The 17738-nt window shown below is 39.9% G+C and overlaps 1 protein-coding gene across 1 annotated transcript; it reads left to right on the top strand.

Annotated features, from left to right (window-relative positions):
* Positions 1 to 5421: 5421 nt before the first annotated feature.
* PRRG4 (proline rich and Gla domain 4) lies at positions 5422 to 12880 on the top strand. Its single transcript, XM_082317364.1, has 6 exons — positions 5422 to 5493; positions 6313 to 6428; positions 9508 to 9671; positions 10929 to 10977; positions 11678 to 11813; positions 12580 to 12880. Exons 2-6 carry the CDS (start codon positions 6323 to 6325, stop codon positions 12806 to 12808), a joined length of 684 nt encoding a protein of 227 aa, XP_082173490.1. The 5' UTR covers positions 5422 to 5493; positions 6313 to 6322; the 3' UTR covers positions 12809 to 12880.
* Positions 12881 to 17738: the final 4858 nt, after the last annotated feature.

Here is a 17738-nt window from a genome sequence, read left to right as displayed (position 1 = left end):
GCAAAGCACCTTGCAGTGTCTAGATATCTTCATGTGCGTGTTGGTACTTGGAGGAATTTACAAAGCACCTCGAAGTTACTCACTTTACTTCCTTTGCGCTCCATTTTTTTATATCTGTTTGTATTGTAAATGTATTTCATATGGTGTACTTCCACCATTGCATCATTATATTCTTTTATTTACATTCTTTAGTACTCTTTTATGCAAAGTGAACCACCCCAAAGTGAGCTTATGCCAATAGTATTTTTATTTAGCCATCTATCGCATAAGTAGTATAATCATTTTATCTAATGTCTTCCTTACTGAAAAAAATAAGTCATAAACATTTTTCTAGAGAACTTGGACATTTAAGCATTGGAAAAAAAAGTACTGATGGCAATAGTGAACTTCCCATCTCCTGGTTATCTTCAGATCAAGACTAGATGCCTTAGCGAGCAGCATGCTTTGGCCAAATGTAAGCTCTGGACTGAACACAAGAATACCACAGTGGACTCCAACAGCTGATAACATAAGGAGAGTTAGATTTGTCAGTCCTTTAGAAGCGTCAAGTCCTTCATGCACTTTTGGCCTAAAGGCTCAAGAGAGTAAGAAACTTCGTAACAGAGCCTCCTACGACTTAATTTTCCTCAAGTACCTCAAATGCATTAAACAGGGAATATAATTTCTCGTCCCTCATTCAATGACAATTAAAAGTTCATGCTATTTTACGAGGCCTCTGTCTCCCTGCACAAATAAGTAATCCTGTCCAAAACTATATCAATATAGACACAGGTTATTTTAATTTCATATTTTTTATTTTTTAAACTTAAACAGGCGACTCTGCAACTTTTACCATCTTTCGTGTGAGTTACTGTATTATTCTTTTCTTAAAGAAAAATTTAAGAACTAAATCAGAAGACAATTATTTCTGAAATTGCACTGCAGTTACTATAAACCCAAACTCTAACCTCTACCACTAATTCCCAAGTGAATGCCACCAATTTCTGTTTAGTAAGATCTGTAACTCTTTGACAGTCTTGATTACCAAAAAAATGCCTTGTTGTATAAAATTAACAAAAAAAAAAAAAAGAAAATTAAAATCCATTAATGCAGAGGGCCAAACTACCTTTGTAATCCTTGAAAAACAATGAGCTTTAACAGGATAGTGCTAAATAATCAGTTAGAACTTACAAATTATTTTCAACCTGAAAATATTATTTATTTAAAAGCTTGGAATATTTTTTGCGTTCGTTTCCCAGGTTCAAAAAATCCAAACACAAAATTATTCCCCAAGTTACACACCAAAGACAGAAAAAGCCCTACATGCTCAACAGTGATTAATCTTTGCAGAAGTTCCTCAATCACTTCCTTTTCATGGGCTCCACCTTAATTTCTGTTAATAAAATTCTGTTGAATTATTATAATGAGATTATTCTCATTATTCTCATTGTAAGAGAAGAAGAAAAAGTGGAATACAAGTTAACTAAACAAACAATGGGGGGGAAATTACAGCTGATCTCCTCAGCAGGAAGTTAACAGTTGTTTCTTGTTTGGTTGGTCAAACAAATAACATCTTAATTATAGACACACAGAGTATAGGAATTAAATACACAAAGTTTACATTGAACAAAAGCAAGACTGTCTCAAAAGCATTCACACATCATGATTCAACCTACCTGTTTAATCCATGCCACTGGAATAGTTCTTCTCTTTCAAAACTGCCAACAATAAAGTTGCAAAATGCAACCCAGAGGAAGAAGCAGAACAAGTTCTTCACTTCTTTAGATAATTTATGGCTTGATTAGTAGATTGTTAAAAAAAAAAAAATCCAAATGAGTCCACACAGCATCTTTGCTAATATGTTAACCATAATTTGCAAAGATAAAATAAGATGCATTCTTTGCCCAGAGAAACAATTTAACATTAATGCATAGAGAAGTAAAAACAAACCTCAATTCTATCGCCCCCTATTAGGGGAACTTAAAGAAGCAGAACAAGAGGAAGTCTGGATAAAAATTACATAGCAGACAAGATCTCAACTACCTGAGGAAACAAGTCAATGGTGAAATAATCAAAGAAACCACCACCAAAAATTCTCTTCCTTAGGTAAGAAAATCTATGATCCACTCTATAATTAAAACAGTACAGAGTGGAGCCCCATCCAATGGGGGCCAAACATTTATCAAAATTTAAAGTTTGATAGGCTTTTACCAGCATTGCTGTTTTAATTGCCTCATGCATTCATGGAGAAGGTTGAGGGCCCTGCAATCCTCCATGTCACACAAACTCCTTCTGTCTCAGCTTCAATGAAAACACCACATTATTCCCCTCTCCCAGGACTTTTTTTTTTTTTTTTTAATAAAAAAAATGGTCCCCAAGATCAAGAAGCAAGGAAACTCCAGAAGACTCTTCATATCCAACTATACAATCTCCAGAAGGAAAACAATCAAACAACCCCCACCACCACCACCTTTATAGAAAGCATTCTCAAATTCTTGGTCTTGAGTCAAGACTCAGTAGCCTTTTCCAATGTACAACAAAAACTTTGCATGAATGGGGCAACATAAGACTATGTTTATCATTCTTGCCACTGTACACATTACTAGCCTGCACACCCATAAGTCAGATGACAATGGCATCATAAGAATGCTGTGAATATTTAGAACAGAAGACCAATGCCCAGACCTTTGATCCTAACTTGTCTATTTCCTTCTTACTCATATGAACTTCCCCTTCAGTAATGGCAGCAGTTACAGGTGCCACAATAGCCATGGAGCACATCACCTGGTCTTTGTGAGCCACCTCAATGATTTAAGGGATCTACAATATCATTTATCCAACAGATTCTCCATAGCCAAATTGTTCATCTGTGTTTTTCCTGAGCTAAAGCAGATGTTAAGTGATTGCCTGCTTACCTGCCTAGGATAACGTAGATTATGTCCCTGAGAAGAAACACTTGCCAAGCATTAAAGAGTTTGGCATCCATTGTGAAATATTTTGCCTTTGTTATAAGTGTCAAGAACTGTATATACACTTGAGATGCAGTCACTAAAACTATTCTGTTGGAAACAAAGTAGTGTTTTGGCATCCACAAAGTAAAGAGAGCCAAAAGAAGTCATACCAGCACTCCTCACTGGACCTCTCTTTGTAGAGAGACTGCTTACCTAAATTCTCTGCATATTTTCTTAGGCAGAAAGACTATTTAGGCAGCTTGGCATCACTGACCTTAATGTTTTCAGAAAAATCTTTGCTTCTGTCTAGTCTACAAATATTTTTAGAACCAGGTTTTAGACCATAGCAAAGAATAACTTATCAGCAGACCTGCACTGGCTTTACCTCACACATGTAGCATTCTCTCATTTGGACTAAAAACCTGAAAACTCTCACCGATTGCTTCCTCAAATTCAATGAAATTCACTTTGTTCTTTATCTGGCTCTAATGTGCTAGACCACTTTCTAGAAACAGTAATCAACATGAGAAGAACAGCAAATTAACCTGTATTTTTTTCCTGCATAGTGTAACACCACTGTCTGTAAAATCAGTAATCATGAAAAACAGTAAAAATTTGATCTATTATCAACCCCAACAACTATCACATCTGCTTGGATAAAAGCACCTAAAATAAGCACCTCACCCAATTAAAGTTGGCTTCTACTCACCAGTGGAAATAAGTTGAATTTTTAAGAATCCATGTCTAAAAAGCATTAGAGCCACTGCAGCTTTTAAGTTACATATTCATGAAGTACCTCTTAACTGCAGTGTGTTTGTGCTGGTTTTGGCTGGGATAGGGTTAATTTTCTTCATAGTAGCTAGTGTGGGGCTATGTTTTAAGATTTGTGCTGAAAACAGTGTTGATAATTCAGGGATGTTTTTGTTATTGCTGAGCAGTGCTTGCACAGAGTCAAGGCCTTTTCTGCTTCTCACCCCACCCCACCAGCGAGCAGGCTGGGGCTGCACAAGAAGGTGGAAGAGGACACAGCCGGGACAGCTGACCCCAACTGACCAAAGGGATATTCCGTACCATATGACGTCATGATCAGCATATAAACTAGGGGGAAGAAGTAGGGGACATTTGGAGTGATGGCATTTGTCTTCCCAAGTGACTGTTACACGTGATGGAGCCCTGCTTTCCTGGGGATGGCTGAACACCTGCCTGCCGATGGGAAGGAGTGAATGAATTCCTTGGTTTGCTCTGCTTGCGTGCACGGCCTTTGCTTTACTGTCTTTATCTCAGTCCCTGAGTTTTCTCACTTTCACCCTTCCAATTCTTTCCCCCATCCCACCAGGGGGGGCAGGGGGAAGCGAGCAAGCAGCTGAGCGGTGCTTAGCTGCCAGCTGGGGTTAAACCACAACAGTCCTTATGTCATAAAGTAAATATTTAACTACAGTTATCGTTCCTCCAAACAGTTCTCCTTATTTCACACATCAGAAGTTTCTGTTTTTCTCCAGGGAATATCTGATCGCTTCCACCAGCGTTATCCAATACCCTTATTCTACTCTTTCCTGCCTTGGTATACACAAGGCACTCCAGAAATTAAATAAATAACACAATCCAGAGTCACTACAAGAGATATGCTAGCACAGATACAAGTCGCTCTCAGTGCCTGGATTTCCTAGTAGCAAAATCATTTCACCCTCGTCTCAAGAGTTTCTTTGGCGTACAATTTTTAACCCATCCCATCCTAAAATTCTTCACGTATTTAACGTTACCAGCACACTGTGTGAAATGCATTCTCAACCTTACCTTTTAAAAGGTTTTCCAAGTGCTACTTCTTGCCCTTGCCAAACACCACACGTGGTTTCGGAACATACTCTTATTTTCACATGTGCAAAACTTATGCTGGTCCTTTTTCCCTCGTGGTTAGCTGCCTGGAGAGAAAAGCCTGGTGGATACAAAAAACTCTAGCTTGCTGTTAGGCAAGTAATTAATTGTGGATAAGCAGCTAGTACAAGGTATGCTGCCTCACCACCATTAGTGAGGCACACCCTCTCCACAGCTCTTGCTCAGCAGACACCGTGCTTTACTTTTGGGGAGTAAAAAGCCAAAGCAGGTTTTCAGCATAACGATTAACCCAGGGGGGAAAAAAAAAGTCCGCTTTAACAGTAAGAGGTGTTCACAGAAGGCAAAAGGACCGCTACCTTGTCCTCAGAGGGATGCCGGGGGCGACCTGAGGAGACACAGCCAGCTTTCTGGAAGCGAGGCCCGGGCCGAGGGAAAGCCCCGGCCATCTCTCCGGCCCCGGCCCGACGGAAAGCCCCGGCCGTCCCGCCGCCTCCGGCCGCCCCTCTTCTCCCTCAGGCCCGAGGGCCGTTTCCGCCCCCGCCCCGGGGAGGCCCCCGCCCGCGGAGGCGCGGGCCCCGGGCAGGGCGGGCGGCCCTGGTACAGCCCCGGTACAGCCCCGGTACAGCCCCGAGACTCCGCCGCGCCCTTTCCAGGAAGCGCCTCGGCAGCAGCGGCAGCCCCGAGAGACGCTGCCCCGCCAGCCGCCCTCCTCAGGTCGCCGCCGGAGCAGGTAGGGAAGCGGGACGGGGCGCCCCTTCTCCGCGCCAGGCGGGAGCGGGGCCCCGTCCTGGCCGGCGCCTCCCGCCCCCCCGGTGCCTGCCCGACTCGACGCGCTCCGGCCGCGGGGGTCCCGGGGCGGCAGAGCGGTCTGCCTCGGCTACGGGCGGCCGCGGTGGGCCCGAGGCAGCCGTTGGGGGAAGCTGTTCCCCGCCGTCGCAGCTGCCCTCGGGTGGTCGCCGCACGGCTCCGCTTCGGGCGGCGGTCGGGTTTTTCTCGGTGTCGGGCGCCTCTCGGAAGAGCTCAGGTCCGATTTCGTTCTTACGTTCTGCGGTCGTCCCAGGTGGGAGAGGGCGGCCTCCGCTCTGGCGCGTTGGGCCCGAGGGGGTTGGCAACGGCCTTCTCCCGACAAGGCGGTTTCTGTACGTCTGCTGACGTCGGTAGCGGTTATAACCTGCCGCGGCCGCTCTGGCAGCGCAACGGCAGCGATGCGACGTTTCGGAGCGCACCTGCAGCACCTGGGGTGTGACATCTGCCCCTTAACGCGCCCGCTGGCCCGGCTGCCGCTCCGCTCGGCCGCTGCCCGGGAGGGAGCGCGCAGGCCATCGCCCGGCTGGGGCGAGAGCCGCCCGCCGACGGGCGCGCGGGTTATGCAACGCGAACGCACGCAAGACCAGTTTGGATGGGTGTTTTTCTTCTAGCGACCCATTGGCCTCCACTGCATGTAGGTGCTTGCGTTAGATGACTTCATTCGAGGTTCATCACTGACACTTCGGAAGATTGCGCTGTCATTTGTTTTTTTTTTTAACTCACGTTAGTTTCTGTCTGACAGATACCACGCCATGTTCGTGTTTTTGGTACTGCTGTGTCAACTACATGTGACGGTGTTTGCGTTTCCTCACTGCGCAGGGAGATTAAATAACTTGAAGCAACCTGAATGGAAAGACGGTAACTTACTTTTAATGCGATTTTGTGCTTTCCAAAATAAAAATGTATCTAACTTTGCTTCTGCTGAGAAATCTTTTTATGTATGTAAATAGTTTTGGTTTGGTGTTTTTGGTTTTTTTTCTTTACTTAATTAAAAAAATTAAGCTTTCGTGCTTAATTTTAGAATATTTGAATATCTTTTGCTGAAATGATTCATAATTGACTTGGGTATCAATATTAAGTATTTATCAGATCCAGTAGCAACTGCAGATTGGGGCAACTGCGCTTTCTTTAGGTCTCTAGGATTATTGTCATTGATGCAACCACAATCCTAAAAGTAACATCAAAATTCCAAAAGTTTGGAATCTGTATTAAGACAGTACTGCTTTGGTACTATTTGAGCACATGACAGTTTTATTTGTATATCTAAAACTGCCCTGTATTTGAAAGGGTGTATTTGTTTGTTTTTTGAGATTGGTATTTTTTCCACCATACCGTATCTCCTTGCAACACCTTGAAAGATAAACATAGTGCTGCTATCACAGTTCTTCACTTTGGAGGGAGGGAAGTGGAGAGGAATTGAGGTAAAAACAAATGAAGTTCGCAAAAAGGACTCAAGCACTACGATGCTAGGCCGTGTGATACTTCACATTTAAGCATCAGGGCTTCAAAAAGGAATTTGTAACTTAGCTGTCCAGTCTCGGCGGTGAGTGAGGAGTGCTGAAACCTTAAGGCAGACTTTTAAAAGTCATCATATTGAGCAGGAGGCCTCTTCAGGGCACTATGTCGAGCAGAAAATACGGCTAGCAGAAAAATGCTTGAGACGGGTTATTCATTAAAATCCAAATTGCTCTGGGGCATAAAATGTTGGGCTGCCAGGCTGCCTCCTTCCTGGGAGTTCACAGCGTAGAACCCTCTCCTGACAACAGGCCCAGATCGCTCCTTTAAAGAAGGAGTTGGAAAGAGAGGGGCCCAAATCTTTATCCAGTGACTTAGCAAGTAGAACACTTGCCAAGAGTATGGGGTACCTGCATGGAGAGGTTACCCCTTCAGCATTTTCTGAACACCTTTTACCAGCAGAGTTACTTTATTCAGGACATTGTGTGGATGCATTTTTAACTAAATGCTAGGCATCCTAGAACTGGATTTACCATTTTGAACCATGGCCTGAGGAGTGCCGAACAGCATTCAGTTCCCTCATGTATAGAAGAGAATTCAAATCCATCTGTTTCATTCTCCAAATACTATCTTAATCACCAGGCTGTAGGTAATTTGGAGGTGGAGACAGGTGTGCTTCGACCATGTCCTACAAAACGAAAAAAGTGCAGATAAATGGATAAAGACTCTTTGAAAGAGAAAAGAAGCGTGTCTCTGGGAATTTGGGGTCCTGTGCATTCCACGTTAATTAAAATGCATCAATTATCTAAGTTAATTCAGAAGTATAGTGAATGCTACTTCCGTGATATGGAGTGAAACACTACTGAGCAAAACTGAAGATCTCTGTTTCAGAAGATCCATGTTATTCTGGCGATTTGCACTCAACCAAAATATTGGTAATTTTTTTTTTTAATGTAATTCTTCCCCCTTTCCACTTGTGGGTTTGGGGGATCTTTTTGGATGGAGTCCTCCTCTCCAGTTACTCTTAGATATAGCATAAATATTTTAAGCTTAGATTTTCTTACAATTACTTTAGAATAACAGATTTCCCTTCCTACACAAATGTCTGTGCACACGTGTGGCTCCTTCAATATATAGTGTAATATTATATAAATTATATAAATATATCCTGTAATATTCCTTCAGTATACTATAATATTAAAGACAAACAACCAATATGCAAGTTACACTGCAGTTTTCTTAGTTTTCAGAGAGCAAACCATTTTGAGATACCATTGCAAGATCTAACAGTAACTATTAGGGTAAAAATTCCTGAATGATGTGATAATCTCACCGAACAAGTTAACAAGAACACAGAACTAATTTGTAGCTGAATAACGTTATTCTGAATCTCATCTCCTTTTTTAGCCGCCTGGCTTGGTATGTAACAATGCTGTTTCTGCATTACACTTCCAAAATAATCCTCTAGTCAGTCATTTTGCTTAACGAAATAGTCTGAATTTCTTGGCGTACAGATTAGGCTTTCACTGAAAACCAAGCCAGAAAACTAGTTCTGTCATATAAAGATTTTTTTTTTTTTTTCCTTTTTAAAGAAGCTGTAGGAAGAACAGGCTAAAACTTGACTATGGAAAATGCCTGGTGAGAAAATGCATTCCTGTATTCCAAAGCCTTCTATAATTTCACTAACTCTTCTGGAATCTCACCTCACAAGGTACTCCATGAGGCCTCATGGAGCCTGTAATAAGCACAAAAGAAGAAAAGAAAGAAGTGTCTTCAGAAGTGCCTGTTGTCAATAGAACTCCTATCATGGACTGATTTAAAACAAACTTGGCAATACGCCAACCTTTACATTAAACTTGCTACCACGATTGTGAAAAGACAATAAATGTAAAACGAATAGGACTGTGCTGCCAAGATTTAAAATCCAAATTCCATAAACAAAATTGGGAACTCACAGATACCAGAATATTGATAAATGTATATTGAGGATTCTTTAGAAGGAGGAGTTTTTTGGTTTTTGTTTTCTTTCTTTCCTTTTTTCCCCTCCCTTTACCTCCTCCTTCCTCCAGTAGGTCAGTGTCTTGCTGGGTTTGCATCTGACTGCATTTCTGCTTTATGCGACTACTACTTTGTTTGTAAGAGCTCCAGTAAAAAAAACGATGCCCACATCCCAGTGGGATAATACCACAACTTGAACAACAGCTGTCATGAGAATCAAATTCTCTTGGCCAGTGTAAGGAATAGCTGAAATGCTTTATGAGAAAGGAAAATATGTTTATTTTATATTGTGTAGTTAGAAAAGTTAGCAGCGAAGAAGAGATTTTAGGAGGAGACCTTGATGTTTCTTTTTCCTACATGTAGCTGACAGATGCTAGGGAAAGAAGGAGTCTCAACGTGCTCCTTTAGGATATTAACCATCCTTCAAAAATACCAAATGTAGCTTTCCTAACTTGTTTTAAATCAACTTTATTTTTTTAATTAGTGTTCACATCAGAAGAAGAGGCCAATTTATTCATTGGACGGCATCTTCTGAATAACAGATTTGATTTTGAAGCATTCACAGCGGATAACCTGGAAAGAGAATGCTTTGAAGAACTGTGCAATTATGAAGAAGCAAGAGAAATTTTTGAAGACCCCGATAAAACGGTAGCTGTTCAAACTGAATTTAATATACTGAAGGAGGTTATTGACTAAATCATTACTGTATCTAAATACTGGAGCCCTTCTGAAAACAGCACTTAAAATGATTCGTTTTCTTACTGTAAAAGTAGCGGCCCCAATTAGACGGGGTTATTGCTTTAGATACACAGTGTATACACCTGAATATGTACTATTGTCTTAAAGACTTTAGGTAAGGGCTCCAATTCTGCAAACAAATAGAAATGAAACTTCAGACGTACCGCTTGTGGATATACCTATGTGTTTTCAGAATCTCATTGGTTTTTTTAGTAACTTCTCAGCATCCAATTCAAATGTGTTCCACATGCTCTATGTATTAATTGACTGATCGTGTCCTTGTGTCACGCCAAAGAAGTGTTTCAGCAGAGGAGTATGGAGCAAATCAGCAGTTCGGCTGTTGCTCGGTATTCCTATACCATTATCTTCTCAATTGCTACCTATATACAGCTTGGAAGAAACCTTGTATAGAAAAGAGAAAAATACAGAAGAAACCTTTCAGCCCAGTAATGGAAGGTGATGATTGTCTGAAGACTGGCTCTTGCTGCATGCAGCAAGAATCTCCTTGTGATTCTAGGTGTGCTCTGCACTAACCTGCAGAAAGAGCAAGGAATACACTCCTCTTCTGAAGGTGGAAACGTTAGTTTGCCATTGCTAGCATTTTCCTAAGAAAAAGGTGGAAGTGTTAAATCAGAATCTTGATGGAGTCTTTTGCTGGGTAGCAAAAGTGGAAAATATAGCTAAACACATTTAATGCATAACAGTCATGCAACATAAGGGTTTTTCTCTTAAATGAATCCCATTATTTTTCCTAGCTGATATGAATTCAAATACTGTTCATGCAAGTGTCTGATTCTTAAGAACTTGACTTCGCCTCATTAATACTCTTCTGTAGGGATTTACAAAGATTAATCGTAAGCATTTTTTCAGTGTCAGAATATATGCTAACTTCTACTGTAATCAGGCAGAAATATGAGGTAACGTTGGACAGTTAAATGCACTTTTCTCTTTCACCAGCTGGCCCTTTCCTTTGTGAAATTGTAATTTTTATGCAGACTTGAATATATGAGAAAAACGCGGTGGGATAAGCAAGTACAAATCCTTCAGCAGGAGTTGCTTCTGTTTATACCATTGTTAAATTTTGCCCACAGTAGTGTATTAAAAAAATTGCCAATAAACCTGCCAATTGTGTAGCTCATATAAATCTGATCCTTTGTGTTTTTATAGATGGATTTTTGGAAAGAATATTCAACTAAAGGCCCTAAAATAAAACTAGGTAAGTCATCTTTTTATTCTTTTCTTATATTGCAATATTTTATGTTTGTTATAATAGTACATTCTTAAAAATACACCATGCATTCAGTTAGCAAAATCAGAATTGATCTTTTTACTGAAATTCACTGTGAACTGTGCAAGTATATTGCATTATCTGATACAATAAAACATACTCACTGAAGTGTTTTACAGCGGGATCCATTATAAGTCTGTAGGGAAAAACAATATGAATTTTGTTGTCCATTTCCTTGTTTTATTATACAAGCGGTAAACTTTGCAGTAATTCTGTGGTTTGGTTTTCTTTGTCCTGCCTGCCCCTCCCCTTCCCATTTCTTTAATAGTAATGATTCAGGTTCAGAGTAGTCTTATGCCAGATGTTTTATAAAAAAAATGGTCAGTATGACTTCAGGAAAGATCTACAGCCTGATCAAGGTCACAAGTACATGAAATAACATTTGGAAGGCATTAGAAGACAGATATCTCAGCAGTTTTATATACAGAAACGGGAATATCTACTCACTTTTGCTTTAAGCTGGTACTCTTGGGTTGTGTTGCGCAGATATGGCTTCTCACCACAAGCTAGACATTTGTGGGAAAGGAACAGCCTTATAGCACAGCAAAATTAGTATTTCACAGTGTATACTGTATACTATGTAGATGGAAAGAACACATAATGAAAATAACCAATGTTTTATCTTCAGGTGATGAGACACTACAGAAGATTAATGTTACAGGACTTCTCATCAGTCTAGTTGCTGCTGGAATACTGTTAGTTATAATTGTACTGGTTATCTTTTACTGCTGCAAAAGTAGATGCAAATCAAGGCAACCACCAGGGTAAGGAATTTCACTGCTTTAAAAAAAACAAACACCAAGACAAACTCTTGCTTAAGAGTGGAATTTAAAAATCACCGTGGGTTGGTCTAACTGTATTCTCAGAGAATCCAATGGGAGCTCTAGTTCTTACTTTCCTGGAAGCAGTTAGGTGAGCACTAGCAGTAGCTATGCTGCAGTTAATTAATAACACCCAAACATAAAAAAACACTTGCATGGCTGACGTACCTTTGGGGGTTTTTTGTGCATGTTCTTGGTTCCAAAATATTCTTACTAAAAAGATGGCATCATTTTAATAGGTTGGGGCCTGCAGTAGAAAGTCTAACGTGTTCTGTTCCCTCTTTAAAGTAGGGTGTATGCTCTTCATGGCATGTAGTCTAACTCAGATGTGAAATGAAGTAGGTTGGAGGAAATGCTTCCTTACCCCTTCTTGTTCCTTTATCCTAAACTTGAAAGGTATACCAGAGGATTCTGTGCTTTCTCTTCCCTATGAATTTCACATTACTGAGCTATTCTTACCCTGTGGCTTAGAGACAGTATTTGGCTTCTGGTCTTTATGATCATTGAAGGCAAATGTTTTTTGGTATTTTTTTTTTGTGTGTGTTTTTTAATTTGTTTTGAGGTTTTGGTGGTGTTTTTGGGCGGGGGGCATTGGTTGAGTGTTTTTTTTTTGTTTTGTTTTGTTTTTTTTTTTTAACAACTAAAACTTTATATTCTTCTTCCTTTTAAAACAGAAGCTGCCACTTATAATGCTATTAACTTTGTTTAGGTACTTGGATTACGTAAGTAGGAGACGACATAATTCATCTAGCATCTTCAGAAGGCATGAAGAATTTTCTTTAAACCCAGTTCCTCTCAGAACTGATGATTCAGGACTACCAACTTATGAGCAAGCAGTTACTTCAGATGGACAACACTATGTGCCACCACCCCCTTACCCAGGGCCCCCAAAAGGGGCACGGGTGTTTAAAAAGTCTATGTCACTTCCTGGCCCTTAGTCACAAACCTCCTGCTGGGGTGAGGGAGCATTACTGAAACATAACATACTTTTTTTAAAAAGTGTGTGCTACCTTGCATATTGCAAGACAGTTTACAAAAATGTGAAAAATCTTTAGCACAACTAGGAACAATTGAAAATCCCATTTGGGAAAAGAAGTGACCTGTTGCAAAGGCTGCAGGACTATTCTTTGCACAAGGTTATTGCGCTAAGAGGAGCAATTGCATAAAGAGCATGTCTTGTACTGCCACCCTCTTCCATATGCACTTTGAGCCATCCCATCATACTATTGATGTTTCATTAATAGTTTAATATTTTTTTTTCTTCAGAAGGAACAGTATTTTAATTGTTTTTATTGACACCATTTTTTGTGACTATTAATACTTTAAACCACCGTAAGAAGTCCGCTTTGTTGTTTGATACATTCACTTCATTGCTGTGCGAATTTTCTATTCTAGTAATAGATTCGAGTATGAAAATTATTTCATGATTTGATCTTTCAAATGTATATATATTACTGCCTTTGGATTACACTGGTTTGTTTTAGACATTGCTGGTTCACACCACTCAATTTGTTGTATTTTTGTGATTATAATTTTGGATGAAACAGAACCGTTAATTGCGTGGCACATTACCCATTCAGACAAAGTATACTTCTATCAAATGGTTTTAATATTCCCTTTGACCTGGTATGTAGTGCTGAACAAATAGAGTACTATGGGCCAGGGGGATGTTAAGCAAGTAACTAGAGATTTGTCCCTTGTTAAAAAAGTACCCAGGTTTCACAGATAATGTTTCTCTTTCAGTTTAAAAATTTAAATGTTGAAAGAGACGTTTAGCTTCTAGAATCAAAGGCCAAACTACCCCACGGAAGCACTTTGCAGAAGTATCTATTGCCCTACTGGGATGACAAAATGATACCTTTAAGTAGAATGAAACATCATATTAGATAAATAACCATTATCCACAGAGCAATAGTCAAGAATTGCAGGGAGTTGCTGGTTAACTGGATCAACACAATTCTGTATCTCTGCTTGTAGCCACCCTTAATTTTACATCTTGTTAAAATATCAACCCCCAGCATTATATGGCCTACAGATCTTGCTGAGCAAGTCACAGGCCGACACTGTTATCCCTTCACCTCCTAGTCAAATGGCACCGTGGTGGAAAAGGCTTCCCATAGCCACAGGAAGCCCTACCAGAGGGTCTCGGGCAACATGTCAGGCTGCTGTTGCCTCCTAATACAGTAGCTGTAATGTTGGACACAGGCAATGAAGGTTTTTAAGAAGCAACAAATTCCCCCACACTCCCATTTAACCAATGCTGACAACAGCAAATGGTATTTTAATTTGGTGCCTAAAACGCACATTATGAAGGTTGAATATTTACATGTAACATTTCCCTGAATTTTCTGTTTTTTAACATGCTAGAACCTACAGTGCTATTGAGTGAGATGCAGAGGATTGCTATGAGATTTTTAATCTGTAAATGCTTTTGTAAAGAACAAAATGCTCCAAATCTTGGAATATAATGAGGGTATATTGAAAATGCTACACAAGGTGGTCTTGCCCTTTGAAAAATACATACAACCCAGTTGGTATCAGTACACATTGGACTGTGTTCTTAATTCCTAAAGCTTCAGCATCAGATTTGGCTTTTGACAAGTCACAAACCTCTTTGCAGCTTCTTTCTTGTTCAGAGGTGGGGGAATCCCCATGCTGGGATAGCTTCAGTTCACTTTTGCCCTACTTGTAAAAGCATTTTGAAGTTCTCGGAGGTTACTGTTCTGTAAGACTGAATTAAGTGAATTAATGTGAGGTCACTGTTGATAACCAGAATACAGAGTTATGATGAAGCTATGGAATTACAAGCTTGCAAAAACATTTCTCCCGTATTTCTTTTTCATTTAGCTAACAATTTTTAAATTGGGTAATATGCATCTTGAGCCATAGAGCACACTTGTCTAGATTTTTCCTGGCACTCAAAAATGACTAATTTAATGCGATTGACAGGAATGCTTTCAAGGAAAGGGATTTCACTGGGCTTATGAGAATTCAGAGATTTCTTAATGTTACTACAGTGTCGTATGCATCTGGCAAAGTCACGTTTTAAATAAACTACAGAAATTGTACAGAAACCTATTTAATCACTTGAAATTTGATTCTTCTACTATTCCTACAAATGATTTGCAAAGGATTCCATGCAATGCAAGCAAAAATCTTGACTTTCATAATTAATAAGAAAACCTTAAGAAGATGTACCTGTTAAACATCAATGCTGTAGCTCTTTGGGCAGGAAACTGCACCTTCGGTAGGGTATAGCGCTTCAAATTTACTCAAAGAATCTGCACTTTAGACCCTGAAGATACTCAAAATATGCAGCGACTGACATTCAAATACTGGTTGCATGTAACATGACAATATGCAAGACACATTCTGCTCATAAATATGGAGTAAAGTTTAAAATGTAGTTGAATATAAACCTACCTCTCCTTGTAAAGGGAGAAAATTCCCTTGAATGGCAGTTGTTTGGATTGAGTTTGGTTTTCTTTCATACATTGACTCCTGGCCCAAGACACTCTTACCTTGTATCTTGTCTCTTTTTAGAACTTCTGATTCATCAGTGTTAGCAGAGGAAAAAAACAAGAAGAGGTCGACTATGGGGACTTGTGAATTCAGAAGTGTTGCCACATTTCCAAATTTTACATGCGGTTTCCTTTGAAAATGCCGTTGCTGTTAGAATATAGAGAACAGCAAATGTAAGTGTCCTTAGGTGGGAGGAGAAGGAGGAGGAGGTAGTTTTTGAGGAGCAAAGCAGGAGCAAGTTTAATCTAATTTGTGTACAGATGTAAGTCATCAGTGTTTTGACTTCCAGACTTCCTTTCAAAGGCCAGAAGGAAAGGCCTAGGAAAGATCTACTATGACAGCTGAAAGCAGTAGTGTCTAAACAAAACGCTGGGAAAAATTATGTAGTACTTAAATCCTGTTTCTCTCAGAACAGGTTTAAACATGTCACACTAAACGCTGCTAGCCGTCGCCTTGAACAATTTTAAAAAAAAACTTTCTGTGTTGCCCTTTCAGCATCATACAAACTTACAGCATGCAACTTTCTATAAATCAGGCCAGTTTATTAGTTAGAGCAAATAGCTGAGGGTCAGAAAAGTGGTCTCTGGCTCTGTCAACTGAAAAATAAATCACGTAACCTGTTTTTTGCTCCAGTGAAATAAGAAAGCCTACTATTTATCAAATCCTCTGATAAATAGTATTATAAGCATTATGTATTTCTAGTTTGGGAGGAGTGGGGGGTGGGGGTGGGGTGTTGGAGTTTTTGTGAATTTAGTAGAAGAGCAAAACCAGAGTGCCACATGGAAGTGCACTTCCTCACCTCAGTTCACAAAAATGTGAGTCATGAAGCATTTGATTGTGGCCCTATCAAAGTCTATGGCAAGCTTTTTATTGGCTTCAGCTGCACTGGGATCAGCACCAAAAATGAAATAGCTGATCACTTCAGGTAACAAAAAGTATAATGCTCTGCCAAATTATTTACCACAACACTGTTGCCAAACCTGATTTAGAGTATTCTATTGTTTTAATGATGCCTACTTATATTAACTAGAATGTTTGAGCCTGATGCTGATCTGCCCTTAAAAATTGTATTGGAAATTTGGAAAGCGTAGGAAAATTTCTTGTCTTTCCTCAGATTACCAGCTGTGAATAAGCTGCATTAATTACCTGTAGGTTATTACCAACACTGTTTGATTACTTTGATCCACAGGACAGGTTCATTTAAGGCTTTAAAAAAACAAAACAAAACAAAACCAACAAAACAAAACCAAACCAACAAACTTTCCTATCCACAATCTTATCTGCCAACGAAAGTTTTATTGCTGCTATCCTTGTTCCACGTGGTATAGAGAACAGGAAGGAAACCCCAGGTTTAAAAGCCATCTTTCAAACACTTCAAGCTTGCTCTTTCTATACTGTAAATATCTTTCAACTAATTCCTAGCATATGAAATTTATCACTATTACCACATTCACAATCAAGAACTTGCCTGTATTTTCCTCTCAGAAATTTTAAGCACGTCTTCCTAAATATGCTGCTCTTTATTCAGGTGGTAACTTTTGACTGTTTTCCATCACTTCTGAACTGCGTAAGCAGTTCTTGTTACGTAATCTTAAGAATATATTTCCTTCTACTCATCTGACAGAGCCTATTGAATGCACCTGTCACTGGTTATATTTTAATTCTAACTTTGATGTTAAGTGCTGTCATTTTGCAGGGGGGATGGGGTGGGGGTGGTGTAGCAATATTTTAAACTCTGCTAGTCTCTGTATTATTTTGTAAAACAATTTCCAAATAAACATCTATGCAGATTAATCATAGCAAAAGAGAAAATGCTAATTCAGCCTATGATAAAAAGTTAAAAAAACCTCTGACAACCCTTTTTTTTTTTTTTAAATGAAGTTGGTAACAGCATGCACTCTTCTTCATGCCATATAGCACCTATCAACAGGGAAAAGGGTTGTGGTTTGTTTTCTTTTAACATTGGAAATTTCTACTCTGGACAGAAGCTTCCTACTTCACTGCTCTAGTTCACTTAAACATCTGAGGTTCTGAACCATGAACTGCAGTCACTGAAGATGAAGTCTTCAAGACAAACAAGCCAACTAAACCAGGTGTTGTACCCTTTCATCTGCCTTGACTTTCACCAGACCTTTAATGGGAAGATTTAACACAATAATGTGGCCGAAAAACATCCACTTTCTTGGGGTTAGTGAACTGAGCAAGATCACTCCAGTGAGGACCAGAACAGGCATGCAAAAGCAACGCGGGAAGCAGGACTTCCTCGACGGTAATGGCAATTTCAATCAGAAGTGAAGGTATGCATCGTGCAGTGAAGATGAACTTCTGCAGAGAGGCAGGAGGGAT

Source organism: Platalea leucorodia (assembly GCF_965183815.1).
Source record: "Platalea leucorodia genome assembly, chromosome: 7".
Classification (NCBI taxonomy): Eukaryota; Metazoa; Chordata; class Aves; order Pelecaniformes; family Threskiornithidae; genus Platalea; species Platalea leucorodia.
The sequence above is the reverse complement of the archived record's forward strand: the minus strand, read 5'-3'. Positions and strand labels throughout refer to the sequence as shown.

Bases quoted from the DNA above. Each gene is read 5' to 3' on its own strand.
- PRRG4 (XM_082317364.1), top strand. From the start codon at position 6,323: ATGTTCGTGTTTTTGGTACTGCTGTGTCAACTACATGTGACGGTGTTT. The intron at 10,978-11,677 runs GTAAGTCATCTT...TTTTATCTTCAG, and splicing joins AGGCCCTAAAATAAAACTAG to GTGATGAGACACTACAGAAG. The intron at 11,814-12,579 runs GTAAGGAATTTC...AACTTTGTTTAG, and splicing joins AAATCAAGGCAACCACCAGG to GTACTTGGATTACGTAAGTA.